The sequence below is a fragment of the Ovis canadensis genome, chromosome 25 (assembly GCF_042477335.2).
Source record: "Ovis canadensis isolate MfBH-ARS-UI-01 breed Bighorn chromosome 25, ARS-UI_OviCan_v2, whole genome shotgun sequence".
Lineage (NCBI taxonomy): Eukaryota > Metazoa > Chordata > Mammalia > Artiodactyla > Bovidae > Ovis > Ovis canadensis.
The window spans coordinates 28,216,975-28,227,959 of record NC_091269.1 but is presented as its reverse complement, the minus strand read 5'-3'; the positions used below and the strand labels follow the sequence as shown (position 1 = coordinate 28,227,959).

Here is a 10,985-nt window from a genome sequence, read left to right as displayed (position 1 = left end):
TCATTTGAAAGGACCCTGATGTTGGGAAAGATTGAGGGCAGGAGGAGAAGGGGACGACAGAGGATAAGATGGTTGGATGGCATCACTGACTCAATGGACATGGGTTTGGGTAGACTCCAGGAGTTGGTGATGGACAGGGAGGCCTGGCGTGCTGTGGTTCATGGGGTCACAAAGAATTGAACGCAACTGAACTGAACTGATTTTTCTGTCATTGGTGGTTTCTAAGAAATCTGGATGACCCCAAAATAAAGAAACGATAGAGATGGGGATAGGTGATTCAAAATGCTAGATAGCTCTGAGGTTCCATAATCGTATGTGATGAAAACCTGCTTAGTTACAGGCAAGTATGATGGGCTTTAAGGCAGTGTTTAGATTGACCTACACACACTCAACTGAAAGTTCAAGGCTTTTAGGATGAATCCCAGTTTATAAGTGAAGTGGAAAAAGAAGGTGAGAAAGTTAGTTAAATAGTTTAATCAGAACAGTTTTACAACTCTAAAATTAATAAGCAGACTTGTAATAAAAGAGCGCCAATATTTGCAAAATGACCTTGCTTCCATTCTGAATCTTTTTATTTGTAAAGATTCACATCACATTTAAAAGGACTCAAAATGGAGTGATTGATATTATCATCCATGTTTTTTGATGCAACTGGTGAAATCCCTGAATGGATATTGCTTCAGCTTTGATATTAAAAAAATGGCCTGAAAAGAAGTCCTTAATTCACAACTGATCACAGGTGGCTGAAAGAAAGAGAAAAACCCAAAACTACTGTCAAGTTCATAAAGTATCATATTGTTAGTGGATGACACTGGATCCAAATACACAATTAAGCCCACAACACTTTATTACTATGAATATAATTATCATGAAAATTCTCTCATGTGGATCAATTTGCTTCTGAAAGTTTTCTTGGTTTGTTTAAACTTGCATAATAAACATGCAATAAATTATTTCTTTTGAAAGTGTATTTTTTGCAGTCTTTTTGTTTTCATACAAAGATTTCATAAAGTTGCAATATTGCATCAGAGCATTACCAAAATAAGAGCAGGAGCACAGGGGGAGGGGAAGTGGGAATTTGGATGAATGAGAAGAACCTCCTCTCGTCCTGAGACAGGCCACCCGTCTTTTTCAAAAGGTGCACACAAACTGCTTTTCTTACCCTCCCCCACCGAAGAAAAGCATGAAAGAAAAAAAAAAAAACTCACAAAAGTCACTCTAACTAAGAAAAAAAGTCGACATAAAGAAAATAAAGATTTTTTTTTTTCATGCACATATCTTCTGCATAGCTCAACCCACATATAGTAAGGCACTATTTCCCTTCGTAAGTGGTGTCCACAGCAATCTGGTAAGTGCTACAGTGCTCTGTGACCATTAGAGAGTTCCTTTCCGGATGGTGAAATAAAGAAGCTGAATGAGTGTGGCTGCCACGCTTCCCTGTGAATGTCCAGAGTGCAAGCAGATTTCCAGGAGTCTCAGAAGGAAATCTGTCTGTATAATAATGATTGAGAATCTCCAAAATGTTTTTCTTTTCAAAATTCCCATTTTTTTCTGTGTATGAATTTAGATTATTCTTCAGTCATTATTCTTAAAGAAAATACCCTAGGTGGGGGGAAAAGCAGAGTCAGGTCTTCAGAAACACAGCTCCCAACGCTGGCAGTTCACAACATCAGCAAGATGTTTCCAAGAGAACAGAGAAAGACAGTCTAGAAACAGAAGGACAGAGACAAAGAGAGTGTGTGTGTGTGCATGTGTGTGTGTTGGTTTTTGGAGGTGATCTGGGACTGAGATTAATTTAGCTGGTCTTCATACTGTTTCCGGAAACAGTCTCCGGCTGGGAAAAATTCCCAGCACCTTTCTTGATACATCTTCCAAACATAAGATTCCTGTAAAAGTAAAGGCAATGTGTTAACAACTTATTTTTCCTTAGGATCTGTGTCTTACCACAAAATACAAGATAGAAAGAAACTCAAATTTGTTATTAGATATATAACAAAGTATCATGGTGTATTATATATAGTTATTTAACTAGAGAGTTTCAGATTCATTTAGATGGCGCCTAAATACTCCAGGTTGTTTCTACCAATAATGGATCTTCATTCTGACCATAATAATGATAAAAAACTATTTGTGATATACGATTTTGAGAATTCCTTAAAATTAGTAGTATTAATTTCACCATTCAAACTATTAACAACAGGAGGTGAATATTTGAGGAGGGAGAATTTCAAGTAGCTTGATCAGAACCTTAAACATTTCATATGCAATTATTTCTTTTTCTTTTTTTTACTTGAAATATAGTTGACTATAGTGTTGAGATAGTTTCAGGTGAATAGCAAAGTGATTCAGTTACACAGACACATATGTGTGTGTATATATGTCTGTGTATTGTTTCCAGATTCATTTCCTTATAGGTTATTAGAAAATATTGAGTAGAGTTCCCTGTGTTGTACAATAGGTCCTTTTTGATTGTTTTACATATGGTAGTGTGTATATATTAATCCCCAAATCCTAATGTATCCTTCACCCCTCTCCCCTTGGGTAACTATAGATATGTTTTCTATGTATGTGGGTCAATTTCTGTTTTATATATAAATTTATATCATTTTTATAGATTCCTCATATAGGAGATATCATATGATATTTGTTCTTCTCTTTCTGACTTCACTTAGTATGATCATCTCTAGGTTCATCCATGTTGCTGCAGATGGCATTATTTCATTTTTTTATGGCTGAGTAATATTCCATTGTGTTTGTATGTGTGTGATATACATACAAAGGTTGTTTTCATTCTTGGCTGTTGTAAATAGTGCTGTAATGAACACTGGGGTGCATGTATTTTTTAAAATTAATGGTTCTCTCCAGATAATGCCCAGGAATAGAACTGCTGGATCACAGAGTAGCTATAGTTTTAGTATTTTAAGAAACCCCCATACTGTTCTCCATCGTGGCTGGACCCATTGACAATCCCAACAACAGTGAAGGAGGGTTCCTTGGTCTCCACACCCTCCTAGCATTTATTTGTAGACTTTCTGATAGTCATTCTGACCAGTATGAAGTGATACCTCCAATGAGGTATCATTGATTCGCATTTCTCTAATACTTATCAATGTTGGGCATTTTTCATGTGCTTTTGGGCTATCTGTATGTCCTCTCTGGAGAAATGTCTATTTGGGTCTTCTGCCCATTCTTTGGTTGGGTTGTTTGTTTTTATAATATTGAGGTATATGAGCTGTTGAGTTTTTTGGAAATTAACCCCTTGCTGGTTGCATCATTTGCAAATATTTTCTCCCAGTCCACAGGTCATTTATTCATTTTGTTTATGGATCCTCTGCTGTCCAAAAATTTAATAAGGTTCAACTTATTTATTTTTGTTTTTACTTCCATTACACTAGGAAGCTGATCCAGAAAGACACTGCTGCAATTTATATCAAAGAGTGTTCGGCCCATTTCCTCCCCTAGAGATTTACAGTATCAGGTCTTACATTTAGGTCTTGAATCCATTTTAGGTTTATTTTTGTGTGCAGTGTTAATGTTCTGATTTCATTCTTTGACATGGAGCTCTCCAATTTTCCCAGCACCACTTACTGAAGAGAATGTCTTTCTCCATCATGTATTGTGCCTTTCTGTAGATTAACTGACCATAGGTATGTGGGTTTATCTGTGTTTTCTATCTTTTTCCATCTGTATTTCTATTCTCGCACCAATAGCACTCTGTTTTATTGTAGCTTTGCAGTATGATCTGAAGTCAGGGAGTCTGATTCCTCTAATTCCATCTTTTTGTCTCCAGATTGCTTTGACTATGCGGGGTCTTTTGTGTTTTCACACAAATTAAAATTTTTATTGTTGTAGTTCTTTGAAAAATGCCACTGATAATTTCATAGGGATTACATTGAATCTGTAGATTGCCTTGGGTGGTGTAGTCATTTTGACAATACTGATTCTTTCAATCTAAGAACATGATACATCTTTCCATCTGTTTGTGTCATCTTCGATTTCTTTCATCAGCATCTCATAGTTTTTAGAATAAAGGTCTTTGCCTCCTTAGGTAGGTTTATTCCTAGCTACTTTTATTCTTTTTGATGCAGTGGTAAGTGGAGTTGTTTCCTTTTATTTTTTGTCTTTATGAAATTTTTATTTTTCTTTATTAGAGCTGATTTACAGTATTGTGTTAGGTTCTGCTGTACAGCAAAGTGAGTCAGTTTTATATATGTTCTGTATGCTCAGTAGCTTCTGACTCTCTTGCTACCCTGTGAATGCCTGCCAGGCTCCTCTGTCCATGGGATTATCCCAGCAAGAATATTGGAGTGGGTTGCCATTTCCTCCTCTAGGGGATCTTCCCGATCCAGGGATTGAAGCTTCATCTCTTCTATCTCCTGCATTGGCAGTCAGATTCTTTACCACTGAGCCACTGGGGAAGCCCTCATTTTATATACACATATATTCATTCTTTTTAGATTCTTTTCCCATATATTAGAGAGTTTCAGGTAGACTTCCCTGTGCTATACAGTAGGTATTTGTTGATTATCTATTTTATTTATAGTAATGTATATATGTCAACCCCAATCTCCCAATTTATCCCACCCCCCTTCTCCCTACTTGGTAGGGAGATTGTTCTCTACATTTGTGACAGTATTTCTATTTTGTAAATACTTTCATTTGTACCATTCTTTAGGTTCCATATATAAGTGATATCATATATTTGTCTTTCTCTGGCATACTTCACTCAGGATGACAATCTTTAGATCCATCCATGTTGCTGCAAATGTCATTATTTCATTATTTTTTTAAATAGCTGAGTCATATTCCATTGTATGTATGTACCCCGTCTCCTTTATCCATTTCTCTGTAGATGGACATTTAGGTTACTTCCATGTCCTGACGATTGAGACAGTACTGCAATGAACACTGGGGTACATGAATGCTTTTGAGTTGTTTTCTCTGCATATAAGTCCAGGCAATGGATTGCTGGATCATATGGTAGATGTATTTTTAGTTTTTTAAAGAAACATCCATAGTGTTCTGTACAACAGCTACACTAATTTACATTCCCATCAGTGTAGGAGGGTTCTATTTCTGCACACCCTCTCCCGCATTTGTTATTTGAAGATTTTTTGATGGATGTTCCAAATGGTGTGAGTTAATACCTTGTTGTAGTTTTGATTTGCATTTCTCTATTAATTAGTGATGTTGATCATGTTTTCAAGAACCTCTTGGGCATCTTATGTCGTCTTTGGAGAAACATCTATTTAGATCTGCCACCCATTTTTTGATTGGGCTTTTTTTCCCTTTAGATTGAACCTCATGAGCTGAATCCCAGGATGGGGGAGCCTGGCGGGCTGCTGTCTATGGGGTCGCACAGAGTCGGATATGACTGAAGCGACTTAGCAGCAGCAGCAGCATGAGCTGTTTGTGTATTTAGGAGATTACTCCCTTGTCAGTTGCTTCATTTGCAAATAGTTGCTCCCATTTTGTGGGTTACCTTTTCATTTTTACTATGGTTTCCTTTGCTGTGCAAAAGCTTTTAAGATTAATAAGGCAATGGCACCCTACTCCAGTACTCTTGCCTGGAAAATCCCATGGACGGAGGAGCCTGGTGGGCTGCAGTCCATGGGGTCGCTAAGAGTCAGACACGATTGAGCGACTTCACTTTCACTTTTCACTTTCATGCATTGGAGAAGGAAATGGCAACCCACTCCAGTATTCCTGCCTAGAGAATCCCAGGGACGGGGGAGCCTGGCGGGCTGCCGTCTATGGGGTCACACAGAGTCGAACACGACTGAAGCGACTTAGCAGCAGCAGCAGGTCCTGATTGTTACTCTAGCAGGAGGACCAAAAAATACTTCCTGTGATTTCTGTCAGCAAGTGTTGTTCCTGTGCTTCCCTCTAAGGGTTTTACAGTATCTGGCCTTACATGTAGATTTTTAACCCACTTTGAGTTTATTTTTAAGTGTGGTGTTAGAGAATGTTTTAATCTCATTCTTTTGCAGCAGTTCAGTCTTCCCAGCACCACGTATTGAAGAGACTGTCTTTTCTCCACTGTAGATTTTTGCCTCCTTTGTCATAGATTACGTGACCACAGGTGCACGCTGTTTTGTTTTTTTCCATTGGAATATAGCTGCTTTACAATGTTGTGTTAGTTTCTACTGTACAGCAAAGTGAATCAGCTATATATAGCTCTTTTTGGATTTCCCTCCCATTTAATTCACCTCAGAGCACAGAGTGGAGTTCCCTCTGCTAAACAGTAGGGTCTCATTAGATATAACTAATTTTATACTCAGTATCAGTGGAGTATATATGTCAATCCCAAGCTCCCAATTCATCCTACTCCCCCTTTCACCTTTGGTATCCATACATTTATTCTCTATATCTGTGTCTCTATTTCTGCTTTGTAAATAAGATCATTGATACCATTTTTTTCAGATTCCGTATATATGCATTAATATAGAGTATTTGTTCTTCTCTTTCTGACTTACCTTACTCTGCATGACAGTCTCTAGGTCCATCCATGTCTCTACAAATGACCCAGTTTCATTCCTTTCTATGGCTGAGTAATATTCCATTGTATATACATACCACATCTTCTTTATCCATTCTTCTGCTGATGGACATTTAGTATCCTGTCTATTATAAATGGTGCTGCAGTGAACATTTGGGGACATGTATCTTTTCGAATTATGGCTTTTTGTGTATATGCCCAGTAATGAGATTACTGGTTAACATGGCAGTTTTCCTTTTAGTTTTTAAGGAACCTCCATACTGTTCTTCATAGTGGCTGTATCAGTTTATATTCCCACCAACAGCGCAAGAGGGTTCTCTTTTTTCCATACCTTCTCCAGCATTTATTGTTTATAGATTTTTCAATGATGCCCATGCCAACTGGTGTGAGGTTATGCCTCATCGTAGTTTTGATTTGCATTTCGCTAATAATTCGTGATGTTCAGCATCCTTTCTCGTGTCTGTTGGCCATCTGTATGTCTTTGAGAAATGTCTGTTTAGGCCTTATGTCAATTTTTTGATTGGGTGTTTTAAAAAATATATATATTGAGCTGCATAAGCTGCTTGTATATTTTAGAGTTTAATCCTTTGTCAGTTGCTTTGTTTCCAAATGTTTTCTCCCATTCTGAGAGTTATCTTTCCAACTTGTTTATAGTTTCCTTTGCTGTGCAAAAGGTTTTGTGTTTAATTACGTCTCATTTGTTTATTTTTGTTTTTATTTTCTTACTCTAGGAGGTGGGTCAGAAAGGATCTGCTGCAATTTATGTCAAAGAGTGTTCTGTTTATGTTTTCCTCTAAGAGTTTTATAGTTTCTGGTCTTACATTCTTTATTAGAGCTGATTTACAATATTGTGTTAGATTCTGCTGTAAGCAAAGTGAGTCAGTTTTATATATGCTCTGCGTACTCAGTAGCATCTGACTCTTCTGCTACCGCATGAACGCCTACCAGGCTCCCCTGTCCATGAAATTTCCCAGGTAAGAATACTGGTGTGGGTTGCCATTTCCTTCTCCAGGGGATCTTCCTGACCCAGGGATTGAACCCATGTCTTCGGCATTACAAGCAGATTCTTTACCACTAAGCCACCAGGGAAGCCCTTTGTACCGGCAGCACACTGTTTATTGTAGCTTTGTAGCACAATCTGAAGTCAGGGAGCCTGATTCTTCCAGTTCCATTTTTCTTTTTTAAGATTTCTTTGGCTATTTGGGGTCTTGTTTCCATACAAATTGTAACATTTTTTTTCTAGTTCTGTGAAAAATGCTATTGGTATTTTGATAGAGATTGCATTGAATCTGAAGATTGCTTTGGGTAGTATAGTCAATTGCACAATATTGCTTCTTCCAATCCAAGAAAAAGGTATATCTCTCTTTGTGTCATCTTTAATGTCTTTTATCAATATCTTACAGTTTTCTGCATGCAGCTCTTTTGCCTTCTTAAGTAGGTTTATTCCTAGGTATTTATTTATTCTTTCTGATGCAATGGTAAATGTGATTGTTTCCTTAATTTCTATTTCTCACCTTTCTTTGTTAGTGTATAAGACTGCAAGAGATTTCTGTGTGCTAATTTGGCATCCTGCAAGTTTACCAAATTCATTGATGAGCTCTAGTAGTTTTCTGGTAGCAACTTTGGAATTTTCTATGCATAGTATCATGTCATCTGCAAACAGTGACAGTTTTATGTCTTTTCCAATTTGGATTCATTTATTTTTTTTCTTCACTGACTGTCATGGCTAAGATTTCCAAATCTATGTTGAATGAAAGTGGGGAGAGTGGACATCCTTACCTTCTTCATGATGTTAGAGGAAATACTTAGTTTTTCACCATAGAGAAAGATGTTTGCTGTGTTTGTTGTATATGGCCTTTATTATGTTGAGGTACCTTTCCCCTGTGCCCACTTTCTGGGGAGGTTTTTTTTTTTATCATAAATGAGTGTTGAATTTTGTCAAAAGATTTTTCTACGTCTATTGAGATGATTACATGGTTTCTGTTCTTAAATCTGTTAATGTAGTGTATCACAGTGACTGCTTTGTGGATACTGAAAAACCACTGGCATCACTGGGATAAATCCCTTTTGATCATGGTGTATGATCCTTTTAATGTATTGTTGGATTCAGTTTGCTAGTGTTTTGCTGAGAATTTTTGCATCTATGTTCATCAGTGATACTGGCCTGTAATTTCCTTTTTTATTCTATCTTTGAATGGTTTTGGTATCAGGGTGATTGTGTCCTTATAGAAGGTGCTTGGGACTGTTCCTTCCTATGTAGTTTTTTTTTTTTTTTTTGAATAGTTTAAGAAGAATAGGTGTTAACTCTTCTGTAAATGTTAGATAGAATTTGCCTCTGAAGCCATCTTGCCTTGGACTTTTGTTTATTAGAAGTTTTTTAATCACAGTTTTAATTTCAGTACTTGTGATTTGTCTGTTCATATTTTCTATGTCTTCCTAGTCCAGGTTGGAAGGCTGTACTTTTCTAAGAATTTGTCCATTTCTTCTAACTTTTCCATTTTATTGGTGTAAAGCTGTTTGTAGTCTCTTGTGATCCTTTGTATTTCTATGGTATCAGTTATAAGTTCTCCTTTTTTCATTTCTAATTTTGTTGATTTGAGTTCTATCCCTTCTTTTATGAATCTCCCTAAAGGTTTATCAGTTTTATTTTCTGAAAGAAGCAGCTTTTAGTTTCATTGATTTTTGCTATTGTTTTCATCATCTCTTTTTCAATAAATTCTGCTCTAGGCATTATGCCTTCTTTCCTTCCTCTAACTTTAGGTTTGTTTGTTCTTCTTTCTGGGGTTACTTTCGGTGTAATGTCAGGTTCTTTATTTCAAATTTTTATTTCCTGAGGTAAAATCTTATTGCCATAAACCTCCCTCTTAGAATTGTTTCTGCTCCTTCCCATAGGTTTTGGATTGTCTGTTTTCATTTGTCTCTAGTATGTTTTTATTTCCTCATTGATCCATTGGTTGTTTAGTAAGGTATTGTTTACTTTTCAGGTGTTTTTGTCTTTTACAGTTATATTCATATAATTTATTTTTAATCTCATAACCTTGTTGTCAGAAAAGATGCTTGACATGATTTCAATTTTTTTAAATTTACCAAGGCTTTCTTTGTGGCACAGAATGTGATCTGTCCTGGAGAATACTGCATGTGCACCTAAAAAGAATGTGTGTTCTGCTGCTTTTGGATGAAATACTCATATTATCAATGAACTACATCTGGTCTAATGTGTCATTTAAGGCCTATGTTTTCTTATTGATATTCTGTCTGGATGATCTATCAATTGATGCAAGTGGGGTTTATATCATAATTATTGTGTTACTGTCAATTTCTGTCTGTTAACATTTATCTTCTATAGCGAGGTACTCCCATGTTGGGTGCCTAAATATTTATAATTGATCATAGGTACTGTCATTCTTGGTCTCTTGTAATAGTCTCTATTTTAAAGTCTTTTTTGTCTGATATAAGTATTGCTACTCCAGCTTTCTTTTGATTTTCATTTGCATGGAATTTTCCATCCCCTCATTTTCAGTCTATATGTGTCCCAATTTCTCAAGTGTGTCTCTTGTAGACAACCTATATAGGCATCTTGTTTTTGTATCCATTCAGCTAGTCTGTCTTGGCTGGAGCATTTAACCCATTTATAGTCATGTCAGACTCTTTGCAACCCTATGGATTGTAGCCTGCCAGGCTCCTCTCTTTGTGGGATCCTCCTGGCAAGAATACTGGAGTGGGTTGCCATTATCTTCTCTAAGGGATCTTCCCATCCCAGGGATTGAAACCAAGTCTCTTACGTCTCCTGCATTGGCAGGCAGGTTCTTTACCAGTAGTGCCACCTGGGAAGCCCCATTAATATGGTATTCTTATTACCATTTTGTTAATTGTTTTGACTTTATTTTTATACATCTTTTCTTCCTTTCCTCTTCTGTTCTCTTTGATTTGATGATCATCTTTGGTGTTGTGTTTGGATTCCATTTTCTGTGTGTGTGTGTATCAATTATAGATTTGATTTGAGGTTGGCATGGTATTTTGATATAGCAGTCTGTGTGTATACTTGATTAAACTGGTGATCTCTTAATTTCAAATATCCTGCATTTGTACTCTCCTCCTCCCACAATTACTGACTTAGGTATCATATATGTGTGAGAAGTATTTCCTACCTTTATTATATGTTTGCCTTATTTGTGAGCTTTCCCATTTTGTAATTTTGTTCCTAGTTTTGGCCTTTTCTTTTCCACCTAGAAAAGTTCCTTTAGCATCTATTGTAAAGCTGGTTTGGTGATGCTGAATTCTTTTAGCTTTTGCTTGTCGGTAAAGCTTTGGTTTCTCCATCAAATCTGAATGAGAGCCTTTCTGGGTATTCTTGATTGTAGGGTTTAACTTTGCATCACTTAAAATATATCGCACCACTCCCTTCTGGCCTGCAGTGTTTCTGCTGAGAAATCAGCTGTTTGTTAGTACTATTATATAGAACCCCTTTTATATAATGTCTTGGTTT

General features: G+C 36.7%; 1 protein-coding gene across 1 annotated transcript in view; it reads right to left on the bottom strand.

The window, feature by feature from the left end:
* Nucleotides 1-545: 545 nt before the first annotated feature.
* RYR2 (ryanodine receptor 2) overlaps nucleotides 546-10,985 on the bottom strand; it is an 809,907-nt gene continuing 799,467 nt past the window's right edge. Inside the window, exon 105 of the mRNA XM_069571617.1 lies at nucleotides 546-1,886. Within this exon, the coding sequence (XP_069427718.1) occupies nucleotides 1,791-1,886 (96 nt within the window). The 3' untranslated portion in view covers nucleotides 546-1,790. The remainder of the gene's footprint in view (nucleotides 1,887-10,985) is intronic.